This window comes from Salvelinus fontinalis, chromosome 7 (genome assembly GCF_029448725.1).
Source record: "Salvelinus fontinalis isolate EN_2023a chromosome 7, ASM2944872v1, whole genome shotgun sequence".
NCBI classification, from domain to species: domain Eukaryota; kingdom Metazoa; phylum Chordata; class Actinopteri; order Salmoniformes; family Salmonidae; genus Salvelinus; species Salvelinus fontinalis.
The window spans coordinates 38,715,974-38,737,610 of NC_074671.1; the positions used below are offsets into that span (position 1 = coordinate 38,715,974).

The 21,637-nt window shown below is 43.7% G+C and overlaps 1 protein-coding gene across 2 annotated transcripts in view; it reads left to right on the forward strand.

The window, feature by feature from the left end:
• The window catches only part of LOC129859461 (enhancer of polycomb homolog 1-like), a 77,438-nt gene extending 56,118 nt beyond the window's left edge, over positions 1–21,320 (forward strand). For both annotated transcript variants that reach the window (XM_055929280.1, XM_055929279.1), the window contains exons 10-14: positions 151–575; positions 18,327–18,481; positions 18,719–18,860; positions 19,067–19,490; positions 19,726–21,320. In XM_055929280.1, coding sequence (XP_055785255.1) covers positions 151–575; positions 18,327–18,481; positions 18,719–18,860; positions 19,067–19,490; positions 19,726–19,798 — 1,219 coding nt within the window. In that variant the 3' untranslated portion in view covers positions 19,799–21,320. The remainder of the gene's footprint in view (positions 1–150; positions 576–18,326; positions 18,482–18,718; positions 18,861–19,066; positions 19,491–19,725) is intronic.
• The last annotated feature ends 317 nt before the right edge of the window (positions 21,321–21,637 follow it).

The following is a 21,637-nucleotide window of genomic DNA, read 5'->3' on the forward strand; positions in this document are numbered from 1 at the left end:
AGTTTTTTTCGGTTTGTCACGTAATTTTACTGGAATTAGTTTAACCGTTTGTTAACCTGTTAATGGGGGTCGCTTAGTAGTCAGCAAAATTGACTGGAATTTGCATCCCTACTGTGATTTGTAAAGAGTCTCTTTCTGATTATGTTTCAGGCTGTTGCTGGACAGAGCACACACAGACCTGGACAGCATGTTTCACAACCTGGACTCGGACCCCGAAACCGAACCACTTCAAGCCTCATCTCCCACAAGCTCTCCTCTCCGCAACGCAGAGCCAGCCAGTACCTCAGACGCCAATACCTCGGACCGAACCAATGCTTCCAACAACCACCACCCCTCATCCTCCATCCCCTCCTCTTTGTCGTCATCTGTGGACCTCAGTGAGATTCTTTTGAACATTAAGTCGTGCCGCTGGAGGCACTTTAGGCCCCGGACACTATCCCATCACCCCCTGGGTGGAGGTGACTTCTCACGCTATACAGGATTTAACCGGACTACGTCCTCGGGACATATCAAGCTCCTGGGGAGTGGAGTTAACACCCGACCCTGCACCGGCCCCAAAGCTACCCCCATAACCGGTGAGTTAGTCCACTGTCCTGTGCTGGAGAACTCATCCCTGCCTAAGGAGGTTTATGCTAGTATTCAGGCATCGGGTAGCCTGCGTGGTCCTGCTTGAGAGTACTGAGTACTTTGTTTCTGTCACTCACTACTTGGTTTACGCAATGCAGGTATAGATAGGCCTAGCGGTGCATGCTAATTTGCTTCTGATTCCTGAATGTAAATGGGATTGACCCCAGCCCTGTGATGGGGTGTGTTTCTGACGTTCTGTTTTGACTTTTAAATATAACGAATAGGAGAAAGAACCTGATCCTAGATTAGCGCTCCTACTCTGAGATGCTTTTGACTCAAGTGTAAGACGTTGGTCAACAACAAAAAATAAATTGTGCACTGTAAGGGGAAAAGGGTGCCGCATTCCACCCTCTTGCTTTAGGGCACTATGTCGATGTTATGCAGGATACACATTCTCTTGTTAGAAATGATCTTTAGAGATTGAAAAGAATTTGTCAGGCAGGTAAAGGAGGTGGTTAAGTTTTGACCTCGTCACACGATCATAATCTCTTTTAAATAGTTTTTCTGTTCTGGAAGAGCTATGAAGGTTTGGTGTGAAAAATCAGAATTCAGCAGGCTTTGAGTGTGTGGGGAGGGGTGTAATTCAAAAATTTCTCCATGACTGAAATTGTGAGCTGACATATTTTCATTGACCGTGTGTGTACACGTGCGTGTGCGCAGGTCTGTTGCTGTGACCGTAGGTCTGTTGCGGTGACCTTATTACTGTCACAGCACCAGCGGTCATGAGTCATGACCGTAATCTCCTTTTATGCACTCTGGTTGTGTTGGGCATTTGCAATTCGCTAATGACCATCAATACGCTAATGGCCTGGTTCTCAGGGCTCTATTTATCCCGCTAACCACTGACATCAATGCACATGCAATCGAAAATCACATCTAACTTTAAAACGTACTGTGATTGATCAATTTGAAGAAAGAGAAGTTCAACAGGTTGTAACTGAGTGTATAACATAGGCTTTGAAATATCCCCAAAAACCAACGCAACAAAATGGACAGCACTTTATAAGTTGATTTGATTTAATTCCAAACATCCATAGGCATGTTGGAGCTTGTGCATAGGCCTATATATGAGCCCAAGCCTAGGAGGGACACCAAAGTTTTTTTTTTTTTTTTTTTTTTTTTCAGATAATGATTGTGATGTTATACAATATATTTGTATTTCACTTAGATCCCCATTTAGCTGCTGCCTCTGCACCAGACAGGATGCTCTTGCCAGCATACTTGGCGTGCAACATGTATGCTGTGGCGTGTATGGGCTTCAGGCAGAAGTCTACACTCTTTTTGATGTATTTCAGAACTACAGTTTCCTCTGCTTGGAGCAACAGTGAAGAGGGCAGGGCAGTACAGATTTCTTCTGTTACTTCTGAAAGCAGAGTCTGAACATCAGACAGGATTGCATTCTCCCTCAATCTGTGCAATGACTACTGCTATAGTTTTCAGGAGTTTCAGGCTGCTTACCACTCTCCCAAAATACATAATCCAGGAGGATCCTCTTGATGGTGCTGTCCATATCGGCAGACTGTGATATGGCCATTTCTTAGAGAGACTCCTTCCCCTCCAGGAGACTGTCAAACATGATGACAACACCACCCCAACGGGTGCTGCAGGGCAGCTTCAATGTGGTGCTCTTATTCTTCTCACTTTGCTTGGTGAGAGAGATTGCTGCTTTAACTTGATGACCCTTCACATACCTAACCATTTCCTTGGCTCTCTTGTAGTGTATCCATTGTTTTCAGTGCCATGATGTCCTTGAGGAGCAGCTTCAATGCATGAGCAGCACAGCCAATGGGTGTGATGTGAGGGTAGGACTCCTCCACTTTAGACCAAGCAGCCTTCATGTTCACAGCATTGTCTGTCACCAGTGCAAGGACTTTCTGTGGTCCAAGGGCACTGACTGCCTTCAGTCTATCTGCAATGTAGATACCGTGTGTCTGTTGTCACTTGTGTCTATGCTCTTGTAGAATACTGGTTAAGGGGTGGAGATAATGTAGTTAATTATTCCTTGCCCGCAAACATTCAACTACCCATCAGAGATGATTGCAATACAGTCTGCTTTCTCTATGATTTGCTTGACATTCTCTTGAACTCTGTTGAACTCTGAATCCAGCAAATGAGTAGATAAAGTATGTCTGGTTGGAGGGGTGTATGTTGGATGAAGAACATTCAGATATCTCTTCCAATACACATTGCCTGTGAGCATCAATGGTGAACTCGTGCATACACAGCTCGAGCAAGACATTCATCAGCATTTCTCTGACTACGTTCCTCCATTGGGTCAAAAAAACTTCTGATTCCAGGAGGACCATGAGCTGTTGCTATCGATAAGGTGTCTGATTCATATATTTTTTTTACCTTGATTAGAAGGAGGGACTTTTGTCAGAGGTTGCTTGTTGTGAGAGCTGAGGGGACATTATGCACTAAGCCAGATGATTCTGCGTCTTTGTTGCGTTCTAAACATATGATTTGGCACAGTATTTGCAAATGTACACAGCTTTTCCTTCTACCTTAGCTGCAGTGCCCCACATCAGATAGTGCCCGTGGCATTTTCCTGTAAAGATTAGGGGGGGAAATTGTTTAAAAAACACCTACAATTCCATGTACATATTAATAGTTAAACAGTTAGATTAAACCACTCCTTTGTAAGATAAATGTTTTAAAATGGAAACGGATGAATTAACACTCAGTTCGCAGGCTCAAGCTAAAAACCCACATGGTAGCAAAAACTAACTAGCAGAAATTGTTAACAAGATAGCAATTATTTTTAACACACTTTGCTGTAGGCTACTATTTACTAGTTAACAAAAAATCATGTATGTGATATATATTCACTCCCACCCAGTATTGTTCAAAACTTACCAGAAAGCATGTAGTAGTAGTGTGGGCTCATAGCATCTCATTAGTGTGCAAGATCTTGAGAATCAGCTGCACATGTGATGGAAGAATGCACTGTTCATGCAGAGGGTTGCAATTACATTTAATTGGGGATAGTTTAACCAATATATGCCACAAGACTGAGAATTGCCTTATGTGTATCCCACAAAAAAAGGTTCACTGTTATAATCTAATTTTTTTATATATATTTAAGCAAAATTCCAGGGCTTAACTTCCCATGGAAAATATCCAAAAATGTCCCCTGAATAATTCCGACACGATGCAACCCAAGTCGCATCATTCAGTCCATATATGTTTTGATTTCTAAGACTTTCTGAAGTTTGTGTCGTTCATAACTACAGTAGCCAATTTACTCTAACTCTAGTTTATTGGACCTGGTTTCAAATTATCACTTTTACGCTCAACATAGCCTAAATGAACAAGGGACTAAATGAACAAGCCTACAGCCTATGGAATGGCACACAGCCAGATAACATACCAACTCATATTCTGTAATACTGAAATACATTTTGTTATGTTTATTTAGACCTGCCTAAAATAAATAATGGATTTATTGTGATGGTGACTATTAAATTGATTTATTATACAGTACCGATCAAAATTTTGGACTCATAGTCATTCCAGGGTTTATTTATTTTTACAATTTTATACATTGTAGAATAATAGTGAAGAAATCAAAACTATGAAATAACACACGTGGAATCATGTAGTAACCAAAAAAGGGTTAAACAAATCAAAATATATTTGACATTCTTCAAATAGCCACCCTTTGCCTTAATGACAGCATTGCACACTCTTGGGGTTCTCTCAACCAGCTTCACCTGGAATGGTTTTCCAACAGTCTTAAAGGGGTTCCCACATATGCTGAGCACTTGTTGGCTGCTTTTCCTTCACTCTGCGTTCCAACTCATCTCAATTGGGTTGAGGTTGGGGGATTGGGGAGACCAGGTCATCGGTTGCAGCACTCATTCATTCTTCTTCTTGGTCAAATAGCCCTTACACAGCCTGGAGGTGTGTTGGGTCATTGTCCCATTGAAAACAAATGATAGTCCCACTAAGCCCAAACCAGATGGGATGGCGTATCGCTGCAGAATGCTGTGGTAGCCATGCTGGTTGAGTGCCTTGAATTCTAAATAAATCGGTGTCACCAGCAAATCACCCCCACCTTCATGCTTTAAGGTGGGAAATACACATGCGGAGATCATCTGTTCACGTACTCCGCGTCTAACAAAGACATGGCGGATGGAACCAAAAATCTGAAATTTGGACTCCAATTTGGAATTCCACCAGTCAAATGTCCATTGCTCATGTTTCTTGGTCCAAGCAAGTCTCTTCTTCTTATTGGTGTCCTTTAGTAGGGGTTTCTTTACAGCAATTCGACCATGAAGGCCTAATTCAGTCTCCTCTGAACAGTTGTTGATGTTGACGTGTCTGTTACATGATCTCTGTGAAGCATTTATTAGAGCTGCAATTTCTGAGGCTGGTAACTAATGAACTTACTCCTGTGGCGGTCCTCATGAGAGCCAGTTTCATTAAAGCTCTTGATGGTTTTTGCGACTGCACTTGAAGAAACTATAAAAGTTCTTAAAATGTTCCGTATTGACTGACCTTCATGTCTTAAAGTAATGATGCACTGTCATTTCTCTTTGCTAATTTGAGATGTTCTTGCCATAATATGGACTTGATATTTTACCAAATATGTCTATCTTCTGTATAGCACCCCAACCTTGTCACAACAGAACTGTTAGGCTCAAACTTATTTTAAAAATCCACTAATTAACTTTTAACAAGGCATAGCTGTTAAGTGAAATGCATTCCATGTGACTTCTTCATGAAGCTGGTTGAGAGAATGCCAAGTGTGCAAAGCTGTCAAGGCAAAGGGTAGCTATTTGAAGAATCTGAAATATAAAAATATATTTTAACACTTTTGTTAGCTCATGATTCCATATGTGTTATTAAAACTATTAAATGTATTAACTATTATTCTACAATGTAGAAAATAGTTTTTAAAAAATAAAGAAAAACCCTTCAATGAGTAGATGCTCTAAAACTTTTGATTGGTGTTTGTGTGTGTAATTAAGTATGAAAGTTTGGCAACATTTTCTGGCACCTCAATGACTGCTTCGGTGTGGACATGAGGCTGTAGCCAATACGCATAAGCTATCACCAACACTTTGACATGTAGGCTAATTTATTTGTGTACATTTACCAACGCTTGTTTTGGCTATTTTCGTCAAAGCCCTTGGTGCCCTAGCAGATGGCGTTGGTGTCCTGGCAGATTGGGCACCTCTTAAGGGCCAAATGGCCTTGCCCCTAATGAGACGCCTGTCTGATTCCCACCTGTGTCTGTGGACTAATCCATTGCGGAGGCTGCAGGGATGGCACAGTCAATCACTCTTAAAACGGGCAACGGCCACGCAAGGCACGCATGCCGCGGGGGTAGTTGCCTTGTCATGCCAAGCAATTTGATAACATTGATAAAATAAGTTTTTGGTTACGGGGATTTCTGTTTGCATTCAATATTATTATATAACAGTCAGGGCTTTAAATTATACTTGGTAGCACTGGTGTGCCCAACTTAAGAGCACCAGAATGATTTTTACATTGATTGAGATGGCCTACATTAATTGTAGTTAGTTTTAAAGCACATGTGCCCTAGGAACTAACATGTAAATCTGTAAATACATTATAATAAACTAAAAGCTGAAATGTTGATACAAATACCTGTCGTTGAAATTACATTCGGAATATTAGGTTTCTACACTAAGCGCAATGTTTTTATTAAGATGCATTACATAAATTCTACACTCTTTAAAAAGTCTGGCTTGTGATGATGACATGCAAGAGATTTCATTCATCAAATCAAATGTATTTATATAGCCCTTCTTACATCAGCTGATATCTCAAAGTGCTGTACAGAAACCCAGCCTAAAACCCCAAACAGCAAGCAATGCAGGTGTAGAAGCACGGTGGCTAGGAAAAACTCCCTAGGAAGAAACCTAGAGAGGAACCAGGCTGAGGGGTGGCCAGTCCTCTTCTGGCTGTGCCGGGTGGAGATTATAACAGAACATGGCCAAGATGTTCAAATGTTCATAAATGACCAGCATGGTCAAATAATAATAATCACAGTAGTTGTCGAGGGTGCAGCAAGTCAGCACCTCAGGAGTAAATGTCAGTTGGCTTTTTTTAGCACGTCCGGTGAACAGGTCAGGGTTCCATAGCCGCAGGCAGAACAGTTGAAACTGGAGCAGCAGCAAGGCCAGGTGGACTGGGAACAGCAAGGAGTCATCATGCCAGGTAGTCCTGACGCATGGTCCTAGGGCTCAGGTCCTCCTCCGAGAGAGAGAGAATTAGAGAGAGCATACTTAAATTCACACAGGACACCGGATAAGACAGGAGAAGTCCTCCAGATATAACAAACTGACCCTAGCCCCCCGACTTAACTACAGCAGCATAAATACTGGAGGCTGAGACAGGAGGGGTCATGAGACACTGTGGCCCCATCCGATGATACCCCCGGACAGGGCCAAACAGGAAGGATATAACCCCGCCCACTTTGCCAAAGCACAGCCCCCACACCACTAGAGGGAAATCTTCAACCACCAACTTACCATTCTTCATTCATTGCTATGATCATTGATCTCCTGAAGAATCAAATTGCATTTGTCACGTGCCAAATATAACAGGTGAACCTTACTGTGAAATGTTTACTTTCAAGCCCTTAACCAACAATGCAATTAAAGAAATAAAGGGGGGAAATTAAAATAACACGGCTATATACAGGGGGTACCAGTACCGAGTCAATGTGCAGGGGTACAGGTTAGTCGGGGTAATTTGGAAAGTGACTATGCATAGATAGTAAACAGCGAGTAGCAGCAGTGTAAAAACAAGGGTGGGGGGGGGGTCAATGTAATTAGTCCGGGTGGCCATTTGATTAGTTTAGTTGAGCAGTCTTATGGCTTGGTGGTAGAAGCTGTTAAGGAGCCTTTTGGTCCCGGACTTGGTGCTCTGGTACCGCTTGCCATGCGGTAGCTGAGAGAAAAGTCTCTGACTTGGGTGACTGGAGTCCCTGGCAATTTTTTGGGCCTTCCTCTGACTCCAATGATCTACTGGGCCGTACGCACTACCCTCTGTAGCGCATTACGGTCGGATGCCGACCAGTTTCCATAGCAGGTGGTGGTGCAACCGGTCAGGATGCTCTCGACGGTGCAGCTGTAGAATTTATTAAGGATCTGGTGACCCATGCCATATCTTTTCAGTCTCCTGAGGGGCAATGAACGGGTCAGTAGCCATGAAGTGCTTTAAAAGGCTGGTCATGGCTCACATCAACACCATCATGCCAGAAACCCTGGACCCACTCCAATTCGCATACCGTCTGAAAAGATCCACAGATGACGCAATATCTATTGCACTCCACACTGCCCTTTCCCACCTAGACAAAAGCAACATATATGTGAGAATAATATCAATATCTTGCCTGCTTACTTACAATTTCTTACTCTTTGCCTGCATTAAAGCATTAAAGTCCCTGGCCACTAGGGGAGCGACGCTTCTTGATGAGCATTTTCTTTTTTGCTTTTGGCCTGATACAACTCTTTGAGTGCATTCTTAGTGACATCGGTTTGTAGTGGTAAATAGACTGCTACGAATTATATAGATGAGAACTCTCTTGTTAGATAGTGTGGTCTACAGCTTATCACGAGGTATTCTACCTCATTAGAGAAATACCTTGAGACTTCTTTAATATTAGACATTGCGCACCACAGTTATTGACAAATAGACACACACCCCCGCCCCTCGTCTTACCAGACATTGCTGCTCTATCCTGCCAATGCACGGAGAAGCCAGCCAGCTCTATATGATCCATGTCATCGTTCAGCCAAGTCTTTGTGAAACAAAAGATATTTGTTTTTAATCTCCCGTTGGTAGGATCATTTTAGTCATAGATTGTCCAGTTTTCCAATTATTGCACTTTGGCCAATAATAAAGAGGGTTTTGGTGGTTGACTCACTAGCTGAAAAACTCTCACAAGGCACCCAGCACTCTGCCTCTTGTATTTCTTTCTTCAAACGAATGGCAGGGATTTGGTCCTCATCTCCGGAAAGCAGTATATCCTTAGCATCGGACTCATTAAAGAAAAAATCTTCATCCAGTTCGAGGTGTGTAATATCTGTTCTGATGTCCAGAAGCTCTTTTCGGTCATGAGAGACGGTAGCAGCAACATTATGTACAAAATGAGTTAACAGTTGGTTAGGAGCTTGTAAAACGACAGCCATCCCCTCGGGCCATTATAATCTATCCCTTTTCCTTTCTGTGACCCCAAATGTTTGGATATAAATCAAATCAAATTTTATTGGTCACATACACATGGTTAGCAGATGTTAATGCGAGTGTAGGGAAATGCTTGTGCTTCTAGTTCTGACCATGCAGTAATATCTAACAAGTAATATTAACAATTTCGCGAAGCGAGGTGACCATCTCTGTCGGCGCCGGATCAAATACTGATAGTTACACGTTTTTTAGCTAGCCAATGAGGTAACATGAACAAAGTGTAAACAAATGGTTAATGACGCACAAGTAGTTTTAGAACCCCCCCCACGACTTGGTTTGTTAAGGTAAAATGCGATCCACTATAGGAAGATATAAATTATGCACGGGTAATATCTTTTGACCTGGTTGGGCTTAGAAGCATGCTGTTTTCACTGTGGTAATGGTGCATGACGCTAACGAATCTGCACTTATTACCACGATTATCTGGGCAGATTTTTAATTGTTGCCCAGTGCTCCCAAAATACAACTCGTGGTTGAACAGCAAAATATTCCGTTGCACAATTGGTCACACTTTAGAGCACTGATTACAGCTGGTTACTGTTCTTGTTTTTGGAGTGGACATGTTTGCAGAGCTCACAACCTATGCTACACAAGTTTTGGTGTATTTCATTCCTTTTATGAGTTTTCTCAATTTATTCATTGTCTTTTGTTTGGAGTGCTCCTGTCAATGTTGAGTAAGGATACACACCTAGGGCCTCCCGAGTGGCGCACTGCATCGCTCTGCTGGCTGTGCCACTGGAGATTCTGGGTTCCAGTTCAGTCTCTATCGCAGCCGGCCGTGACCAGGAGACCCATGGGGCGGCGCACAATTGGCCCAGTGTCGTCCGGGTTAGGGGAGGGTTTGGCTGGCAGGTATGTCCTTGTCCCATCACGCACTAGCGGCGACAACTGTGGCGGGCCGGGTGCAGTGCATGCTGACACAGTTGCCAGGTGTACCGTGTTTCCTCGGACACATTGGTGCGGCTGGCTTCCGGGTTAAGTGGTCATTGTGTCAAGAAGCAGTGCGGCTTGGTTGGGTTGTGTTACGTACAGCTCTTGACCTTCGCCTTTCACGAGTCCGGGAGTTGCAGCGATTGAGACAAGACTAACTACCAATTGGGGAGAAAAAGGGGTAAAAAATAATAAAGGATACGCACCAGCTTATGCATAGAAGCAGTGTTTTGGATATTGTCTAGGCCAAGCTTTCCAACCCTGTTCCTTGAGAGCTACCTGTGTGATCATGTTCTCCACAGTCGATGTGAGTAACACCTTTTAAACAGGTCAACATTCAGGGCCAGACGGATTACCAAGACGTGTACTCTGAGAATGCACTAACCAACTGGCAAGTATCTTCACTGACATTTTCAACCTCTCCCTGTCCGAGTCTGTAATATCAACATGTTTCACGCAGACCACCATAGTCCCGGAGCCCAAGAACACTAACGTAACCTGCCTAAATGACTTCTGACCCATAGCACTCATGTCTGTAGCCATGCAATGCTTTGAAAGGCTGGTCATGGCTCACATCAACACCATTATCCCAGAAACCCTAGACCCACTCCAATTTGCATACCACCCTAACAGATCCACAGATGATGCCATCTCTATTGCACTCCACACTGCCCTTTCCCACCTGGACAAAAGGAACACCTCTGTGAGAATGCTATACATTGACTACAGCTCAGCATTCAACACCATAGTCCCCTCAAAGCTCACCAATAAGCTAAGGACCCGGGGACTAAACACCTCCCTCTGCAACTGAAGCCTGGACTTCCTGATGGGCCGCCACCAGGTGGTAAGGGTAGGCATCGACACATCCGCCATGCTGATCCTCAAGATCCTCAACAAGGGGGCCCCTCGGGTGTGTGCTCAGTCCCCTCTACTCCCTGTTCACTCAGCCACAACTCCAACACATTCATTAAGTTTGCTGATGACACAACAGTGGTAGGGAGGAGGTCAAAGATATGACTGTTTGGTTCAAGGACAACAACCTCTCCCTCAACGTGATCAAGACAAAGGAGATGGTTGTGGACTACAGGATACCGAGCACGCCCCCATTCTCATCATCAAGGCTGTAGTGGAGCAGGATTGAGAGCTTCAAGTTCCTTGGTGTCCACATCACCAACAAACTATCATGGTCCAAACATACCAAGACAGTCGTGAAGAGGGCACTACAAAACCTATTCCCCCTCAGGAGACTGAAAAGATTTGGCATGGGTCCTCAGATCCTCAAAATGTTCTACAGCTGCACCATCGAGAGCATCCTGACTGGTTGCATCACTGCCTGGTATGGCAACTGCTCGGCCTCCGACAGCAAGGCACTACAGATGGTAGTGCGTACAGCCCAGTACATCACTGGGGCCAAGCTTCCTGCCATCCAGGACCTCTATATCAGGCGGTGTCAGAGGAAGGCCCTAAAAATTGTCAGACTTCACCCCCCCCCCCCCCCCCCCCCCCCCCCTGCTGCTACTCTATCTATGCATAGTCACTTTAATAACTCTACATTTTACCTCAATTACCTTAACACCGGTGCCCCCGCACATTGACTCTGTACCAGTACCCCCCGTATATAGTCCCGCTATTGTTATTTACTGTTGCTCTTTAATTATCTCTTGCTTTTTTGGTTGTATTTTCCTAAAACTGCGTTGTTGGTTAAGGGCTTGTAAAGTAAGCATTTCACTAAGGTCTACACCTGTTGTATTCGACACGTGACAAATACATTTTTATTTGATTTTATTTTACCCCACATGTACATAGAGTAGCTTGACAAATCAAAAAAGTTGCCAGCCAGACGTCACCTGGGCGGGGTCCAAGGGGGGCTTGTCAAAATAACTCTATTTTGGTGGCGTCTGGTGCATTCTAATGCCTTGATTCACTATAAAATACACAACTAAATGAAGACTTTATCGAGTGTACCTCCTAGATTACATCACTTAAATGTTTTAGTACTGAAAATGTATGATTTCACTGTGTTAAGTTTTGGATATTGTCTAGACCAAGGCTTTCCTTGAGAGCTACCGTCCTGTAGGTTTTTGTTCCAACCCCAATCTTGGGCACCTAATAATAATTTAAAATGCTGAATCAGGTTAGTTACAACAAGGGTTGAAGTCAACATACAGGGGGGTAGCTCTCCAGGAACATGGTTGGAGAGCTCTGATCTAGGCCTATATGATCAGGGCAATTTCCTTAGTAAGAGAACATTAAACCTTAAACATTAAACTTTTTTTTTTTTTTTGAGATTAGTCTTAATTACCGTTTTCACTCAATCTCACTTTTCTTTAATAGAAAACAATTGGATGTAAGTCCACAACAGTGCTTAAAACATCAGGCAACTTGAGGTCTTGGGAAAATCGGAGAAATTAAGATTTGTTGGTGTAGTTACCAGAAATTCAAGTGAGTACCCTGCAAGAGGTTGTTCAGCTGTGTTTTTTTTTTTGTAGCGCACATGGGATGGTAGCATTTGAAAAACAAATACCCACTGGATTGATGAAAATCTTGATATTGTTCTACCAGTTAAGCTTAGGCTACTTTGTATTTAACATTTAATTGAGAAGGTTTTTGGGAAAGCTTTTGCATCTACCAGAATACCGCTAGCAACTACAGAGTGGTAGATGCGTGCACCGGACTTAGCTGTTCTGTCCCGCCAATGCACGGAAATCCCAGCAAACTGTTTATTATCCATGTTGTCGTTCAGCCACGACTCAGTTAATGTCCTGTTGGTAGGATAGTCTTGAACGGCTTAATGTCTGGATTCCGTGAGGGCTCCAATTGTCATATTTGGACCCGAATGAGACTCGACTCTACCTATTGTTCCTGCGGTGGTACTTCACCATACTAATCAAATGTTAACATTTTATCCGCACATAATTGGCAGGCGACAATCTTAAATCCAAAATAATCCCATAGAAACACATTGGGTTTATTGTGTACAGATTTTGGCGAGAGGGGAAATGCTCACTTCATCTCTTCCGCTCTGTCGCATTTCCCCGCCATCGCTCGCTTTGTTACTAACAGGTGCCTATCATAACAATAGAACGCAAGAAGATGCATATCGTTCATTCTAGTGGGAGAGAGCTCGATGGACTAGCGATTTGGAACTTTTAAATTAAAGGTAGCCTTCTTAATATGAAGTGGGAAATGCCAATGGAAAACACTGCTAGAAGTTAGGCCTAGGCTACCTGGCCTATGTATAAATGTGCCCATTTGGGGTTGTCTGATTTTAGTTTTACCTCCCCATCACTAATGAGCTGTGGAGCTTCTCAAAGTAATTGAACAGTCTGTTTTTAAATATATTGAGAACAACAATAAATAGTTCCTCAATCTATTTGAAAAATATTTCGGGCTCTCTCCCTTTCGAGCCTCGGCGTCAAAGGTAAAAATGTCATCCTCTAATCTAGTGGAAACGGCATAAAATACCTGATTACTTCTTATCCCTTGCACAAGTACAGCTGTCTGTCCAGAGCTCACTGGCGTGGGAAACTCTGAGGGCCCTGAATAGTTGATACAATGTTGCAAGTTTGCTATAGATTTGCTGGCCAGACCCAGTTTATGGTTGATATTAAGAGGTCGACCGATTATGATTTTTCAACGTCAATACCAATTATTAGAGGACAAAAAAAAAGGCGATAACGATTAATCGGACGTTTTTTTATTTAACTTATTTGTAATAATGACAATTACAACAATACTGAATGAACACTTATTTTAACTTCATATAATACATCAATAAAATCAATTTAGCCTCAAATAAATAATGAAACATGTTCAATTTGGTTTGAATAATCCCAAAACAAAGTGTTGAAGAAGAAAGTAAAAGTGCAATATGTGCCATGTAAGAAAGCTAACGTTTAAGTTCCTTCCTCAGAACATATGAAAGCTGGTGGTTCCTTTTAACATGAGTCTTCAATATTCCCAGGTAAGAAGTTTTAGGTTGTAGTTAATATAGGAATTATAGGACTATTTCTCTCTATATGATTTGTATTTCATATACCTTTACTATTGGATGTTCTTATAGGCACTTTAGTATTGCCAGTAACAGTATAGCTTCCATCCCTCTCCTCGCCGCTACCTGGGCTCGAACCAGGAACACATCGACAACAGCCACCCTCGAAGCAGCATTACTCATGCAGAGCAAGGGTAACAACTACTCCAAGTCTCAGAGCGAGTGACGTTTGAAACGCTATTAGCGCGCACCCCGCTAACTAGCTAGCCATTTCACATCGGTTACACCAGCCTAATCTCGGGAGTTGATAGGCTTGAATTCATAAAGAGCAGAGCTGCTGGCAAAACGCACGAAAGTGCTGTTTGAATGAATGCTTACGAGCCTGCTGGTGCCTACCATCACTGTCAGACTGCTCTATCAAATCATAGACTTAATTATAACATAATAACACAGAAATACGAGCATTAGGTCAAATTGATATGGTCGAATCTGGAAACTATCATCTCGAAAACAAAACATTTATTCTTTCAATGAAATACGGAACGTTCCGTATTTTATCTAACGAGTGGCATCCATCAGTCTAAATATTCCTGTTACATTGCACAACCTTCAATGTTATGTCATAATTTCGTACAATTCTGGTAAATTAGTTCGCAATGAACCAGGCGGCCCAAACTGTTGCATATACCCTGACTCTGCGTGCAATGAACGCAAGAGAAGTGACACAATTTCACCTGGTTAATATTGCCTGCTAACCTGGATTTATTTTAGCTGAATATGCAGGTTTAAAAAATATATACCTGTGTATTGATGTTTATGGTTAGGTACACGTTGGAGCAACGACAGTCCTTTTTTGCGAATGCGCACCGCATCGATTATATGCAACGCAGGACACGCTAGATAAACTAGTAATATCATCAACCATGTGTAGTTATAACTAGTGATTATGATTGATTGATTGTTTTTTATAAGATAAGTTTAATGCTAGCTAGCAACATACCTTGGCTTCTTACTGCATTCGCGTAACAGGCGGGCTCCTCGTGAGGCAGGTGGTTAAAGCGTTGGACTAGTTAACCGTAAGGTTGCAAGATTGAATCACTGAGCTGACAAAGTTGACATTGGAGTTTAACCTTGATAGTCATGTTAGTGTCTAAAGGTCAGAATATACCTCACCGCATGTTTTAGAATGCTGTTTGATGTCAGAAAGCTGAAATGTGTGTTTTCTTTTCATACCCCCTGGTGTTGTGCTAGGCCAGGCATGAAACTGCATTACAATTTTGGGGAGGCATATTTTGCCATGCACATGCTCCTGTGAACGTTGCTGTGTTGATGTTCACCTTGTCGGCTTTTGATGTCACTAGGCGTATTTGTGTTCGAGTAGGGTATGTCCTGGCAATTCAGTGGCTTTGACACCTATTTTGCTTAGATCAAAGGATAACCAGGTTATTCTCCTGATAAAGCAATCTTCAGGCTCAATTGTTCTGAAGGATGTATTTGTATGGACTCAGTCAAGTCAAAGCTTTGACATAGTGTAGATAGTGACCTGATTCGAGGTTTACATGCCCCATCTCAAACCCCATCTGGAATCTGGAAAGATGTACTCCCAAAGCAGAGTGGCTGGTTAAGTGTAGAATGTGTATTGAGAATGTATTTTAGATAATGGAGTGGCTACGGATACAGAGTTTCTGTATCCCAATTTTCCCGGGCTATAAATAGATATTTCTGAGCATGTGAATTTTAAAAATAAATAAATACATTCGTAGCCGAGTGCCCACTCCGCTGCCTACGTAGCAGCTGTGTGGAGTGCTCCGCTGCCACTCCCCCCTCATTGATCACCTTCGTTCATGGGTTAGCCTACCAACTTCACGTTTTACACAAAACTGTTAGAACTATTGCATTCCTTGCCTCGGTAAGTACACTGCTCAAAAAAATAAAGGGAACACTTAAACAACACAATGTAACTCCAAGTCAATCACACTTCTGTGAAATCAAACTGTCCACTTAGGTAGCAACACTGATTGACAATACATTTCACATGCTGTTGTGCAAATGGAATAGACAAAAGGTGGAAATTATAGGAAATTAGCAAGACACACCCCAAAACAGGAGTGATTCTGCAGGTGGTGACCACAGACCACTTCTCAGTTCCTAATCTTCCTGGCTGATGTTTTGGTCACTTTTGAATGCTGGCGGTGCTCTCACTCTAGTGGTAGCATGAGACGGAGTCTACAACCCACACAAGTGGCTCAGGTAGTGCAGTTCATCCAGGATGGCACATCAATGCAAACTGTGGCAAAAAGGTTTGCTGTGTCTGTCAGCGTAGTGTCCAGAGCATGCAGGCGCTACCAGGAGACAGGCCAGTACATCAGGAGACGTGGAGGAGGCCATAGGAGGGCAACAACCCAGCAGCAGGACCGGTACCTCCGCCTTAGTGCAAGGAGGTGCACTGCCAGCGCCCTGCAAAATGACCTCCAGCAGGTCACAAATGTGCATGTGTCTGCTCAAACGGTCAGAAACAGACTCCATGAGGGTGGTATGAGGGCCCAACGTCCACAGGTGGGGGTTGGGCTTACAGCCCAACACCGTGCAGGACGTTTGGCATTTGCCAGAGAACACCAAGATTGGCAAATTCGCCACTGGCGCCCTGTGCTCTTCACAGATGAAAGCAGGTTCACACTGAGCACATGAGCACGTGTGACAGACGTGACAGAGTCTGGAGACGCCGTGGAGAACGTTCTGCTGCCTGCAACATCCTCCAGCATGACCGGTTTGGCGATGGGTCAGTCATGGTGTGGGGTGGCATTTCTTTGTGGGGTCGCACAGCCCTCCATGTGCTCGCCAGAGGTAGCCTGACTGCCATTAGGTACCGAGATGAGATCCTCAGACCCCTTGTGAGACCATATGCTGACACATGCACATTTGTGGCCTGCTGGAGGTCATTTTGCAGGGCTCTGGCAGTGCACCTCCTTGCACTAAGGCGGAGGTACCGGTCCTGCTGCTGGGTTGTTGCCCTCCTACGGCCTCCTCCACGTCTCCTGATGTACTGGCCTGTCTCCTGGTAGCGCCTGCATGCTCTGGACACTACGCTGAAAGACACAGCAAACCTTTTTGCCACAGTTCTCATTGATGTGCCATCCTGGATGAACTGCACTACCTGAGCCACTTGTGTGGGTTGTAGACTCCGTCTCATGCTACCACTAGAGTGAGAGCACCGCCAGCATTCAAAAGTGACCAAAACATCAGCCAGGAAGCATAGGAACTGAGAAGTGGTCTGTGGTCACCACCTGCAGAATCACTCCTGTTTTGGGGGGTGTCTTGCTAATTGCCTATAATTTCCACCTTTTGTCTATTCCATTTGCACAACAGCATGTGAAATTTATTGTCAATCAGTGTTGCTTCCTAAGTGGACAGTTTGATTTCACAGAAGTGTGATTGATTTGGAGTTACATTGTGTTGTTTAAGTGTTCCCTTTATTTTTTTGAGCAGTGTATAAGCACCATTTCATGTTTGTTCTTCAGGAGGGGAGTAGGCTAAATGCCGCTATTTACATGTTTTACACAAAATACATTATTGACATGTTTGTACAAACAGGCAGTCTAGCGATTTCATGTTCTTCTTAGCTGATGAGTTACATGCTGCTATTTACTCTCGCCAGAATATCAGCATATGCCAGCAGCATACCACCCTGCATACCACTGCTGGCTTGCTTCTGAAGGTTGGTCCCGGTCAGTCCCTGGATGGGAGACCAGATGCTGCTGGAAGTGGTGTTGGAGGGCCAGTAGGAGGCACTCTTTCCTCTGGTCTAAACAAAGATCCCAATGCCCCAGGGCAGTGATTGGGGACACTGCTCTGTGTAAGGTGCCGTCTTTCGGGTGGGACGTTAAACGGGTGTCCTGACTCTCTGAGGTCATTAAAGATCCCATGGCACTTATCGTAAGAGTAGGGGTGTTAACCCCGGTGTCCTGGCTAAATTCCCAATCTGGCCCTCAACCATCACGGTCACCTAATAATCCCCAGTTTACAATTGGCTCATTCATCCCCCTCCTCTCCCCTGTAACTATTCCCCAGGTCGTTGCTGCAAATGAGAACGTGTTCTCAGTCAACTTACCTGGTAAAATAATGGATAAATAAAAAATATATGGCGACGCAAAACGAACTCATTGTCACACACTGTTTACCGGTCCGTATACACGCTCAGCTGCCTAGAACGTTCGGCTGCCCAGAGGTGGAAATCAGCAAGACACACACAGACCTGCTCTCACTTGGAGCCAAAGCCAGACCACTGGTACTTCTCACCAGCTTGGTGAAGATATTGAATGTTGATCTAGTTGACAAGCTACGGCTGTACAAGGTCAGTCAGCCTTGGAGGCGATAAGACTAAGCGCTTTGTATATATGGGAGTGGCATATAGCCTACCGCGTTTACTGTGCAGTTATTTCTTTGCTTTATCTATGACTGGTGGAGAAATATAGGATCTGCATATTACCTCAACTCTTCATTCTCCTGTATGTATAACCCTTGTGTGTTATAACACTGTTATCCTGTATCTGTGTAGCGTTCACAGCAGAGCAGTACCAGCAGCACCAGGAGCAGCTGGCCCTGATGCAGAAACAGCAGCTGGAGCAGATTCAACAGCAGCAACAGACACAGCCCAACACAGACACATCCTCTACTACTACAACATCCACAGCAACACCACCCCACACACAGGTCAGACACCACTCCTTTACACACGCCACACACAAACCTCCAAAAGCACCAAAATAGCCCTATCGATGTGTATTTCACCCAGCATTTCCCTTACCATTGTAAAGGCAAGGCAGGCCCTCCTCTAGCCCCCTGATAAAATATATTAGGGGAAACACTGATATCATTCCTTTGACACTTTTTTTTCCTTCAATGGTATGTAGAATGTCTGACTTGGTCTCTGCCCTCCCTCCCCTCCAGTGTATAATCTCTAAGACGTTAGACTCGGCCAGTGCCCAGTTTGCTGCCTCTGCCCTGGTGAGCACGGACCAGCTGATGGCCTTCAAGACAAAGGAGGAGGGGGTTCTGGGAAGTGGAGTCAACGGGGTCCTCCCAGGCTCAGGTGAGCAGCACCGCTGATCTGTAGTTCACTTCATAGCAAATGAAATAAATGAGACTGGGGAGTTAAATGTTAGTAATTTTAGCAGACGCTCTTATCCAGAGTGATTTAGTCGGCCACATATCAGTCAATGCAAGTCAAGTGTTCAATTGAGGAAGTGTTCAATGTATCTCTTGTAAATGTATTTTGTCTTTCCCCATCTCTCTCAGGAGTGTACAAGAGCTTACACCTGGCCAGCACCACCCACCACCCTAACAGCAACCAGACTCTCACCCCTCCTCCATCAACCCCCACCTTCCTCCAGCCCTCGTCCAACCACTCCTCTACCTCTCCGTCCCCCGTCACGGCCTCTTCTCTCACATTCCCTCCCAATGCCCATCACACTCACCTGGGTAACAATGCTGCAAACACCTCCCCCACCACCACTCAGGTCCTGATTGCGAATAACCTCCGTCTGAGTGTTCCCCCCTCCTCCTCCTCCCCTGCCCTCCCCATCCTGGGCGGCACCACCACACGCCACATACCCAGGGCCCTGGGAGCCGTGCCCTCCTCTGCCTTAAAGATGGCTGCCAACACCAACTGTCAGATGCCCAACAAGGTCACCGGGGCTTCTACCATGGACATAGGATCCAGGTGAGACGAGTTGACGTTCTCTGACTGATATACTATTTATGTCTCTCAAATGGTACCCTATTATCTGTAGTGCACTACATTTCACCACAGCCCTTTGGGAAATGGTCAAAGGTAGTGCACTTTATATTGAATCTGGTGTCATATCTTGATTGCCTAATGTCATGCCTAAGCCATGTGTCTAGTGGGAGCTGTGTATTCCAACAAAAGTTTGACACTGTTTGTATTCCTCCTCCAGAGATAATCACAATCAAGACAAGCCAGCTCTAAACAGTATAACTGACAACACAGTGGCCATGGAGGTGACGTAGCAGAGTGGTGGTGGTGCAGCTAGCTGCCATGACAGGCAGCCCCAACACTACCCAACCCTCTGCTGCACAACCAGTCCTTTGCTTAGAGTCTGCTGCTACCCTCTGAGTTCACTCTTTAGGTGCTGTGCACCGTAGCATTGGGAATGCAAATAGGGCGGCAGGCGGGACTCCACACACACACAACGGACTATATACGTAGTACGGACAGACACATTTCCACGGCAACTGTGGGAATGTATTGTTGCAATTCTCATCTCTCATGCTTTTTTAATGTTTGTTTTGTTTTTGTATTCGTTACTGTTAATGAGTAAAAATTGACATCTTGTAAATTATGAATATGGCAAAATAGTATCTGTACTATAACTACATATTTGTAATACCCCCTTGTATATACGTTACTTGAATACAGAAACTTATTAATTTGTGATGTTTTGCACTTGGGAATGAAAAGAAAAAAGCGATACACTTATGTGAGTTGTATAGATGAAAGTTTCAAATTAAGACGTTTCATCACTTGCATGTTGCAGAGCCTGCTGTTATCTATTTATTGTGCTGTGTTTACAGTTTTTTTCCTTTTGTTTATTTGTACACTGTACCTTCATTGGTTCCTGTGCTGTAGTAAATGTTAGGTAGCTACGGACTCCTGGGTATTTTGTATATTGTGAACACAAAGCAGGTTTTCCCCCGTTTGGGTCCCTGTACTTCTTTGGATCATATGGAATTCAATAGTGACATAAAGATAGACTCTTTGGGGATGAGGGGAGCCAGAGGAGAAGGTCGGCTTTGGTTCACTTTACTTTGTGTGGTTATATCTCTTCCCGGTATCTTCCATTTACATTGTTATCCCGATACAAGTAACAAAACTAGGGATGAAGTCTCTTCCTGCTGCTTCTGATTCAAAGCACTATTTTTTTGTTTGTTTTCTAATGATTTGATTGATATTTAATGCTGCTTTTGTATAATTTGTCCCTAGTTTACATGCAATGGGATCTCTCCCCCCTCCCACACAATTCATTTATTTTGTAAACAGAATTGTTATTTTTGTATTTTTCTTGTGGTAAAAAATGATTAAGCTTCTTCGTATTGAAAGACTTCATTATGTTGTTAATTGTTCATGCATAGGTTATAAGGGCGGTGAATGACAGTTAAAATTGCTGTACATGTATCATCATTCCAATTTCTGACAAGAAAAATCTTGAAGGGGGTTAGCTAATTGAGAAAGGCTGCGTTTCTCTTTTCTCCCCAGAAGGATGCAAGGCCAAAAACCACAAGTATCGGGTGCCTTCCCTTGGGGAACTATGTGTTCTCTTCTGTGAAGAGTAAGGCACAAAGACAGTGCTACTAGTAGTACTTGTCTGTGTCGTCACAATCTGAATACCCAGTCCAATGGCAGGATTTATCCTTGAAGTTTTCTTGTCCCACCTGGAGGCTGGGACAAGAAATATATTTTTTTGTGTGGAAAAAAAGTGACCGAACTCTCACGATAAAATCAGACAATAAAGCCCAGGGCATTATATGTGGATTATGTGGCTCGCTGTCTTTTGTTGGTTGAATGTCATGGTCGTGTGTGGGTGTGTAAGCTTAAAATCTACATCCGAATAAAAAAATGTCATTTTGAAACTACTCATGTCATACAGGGTTGTGTGTGTATATTTGACTAATGGTATTGTTTGGAGGTGCCATACTTGCAGGTGTATGAAATCGAACACACCCATGCCATCTCCATAAACAAACATTGGCAGTAGAATGGCCTTACTGAAGTGGCACCGTCATAGGATGCCACTTTTCCGACAAGTCAGTTTGTCAAATTTCTGCCCTGCTAGAGCTGCCCCTGTCGAC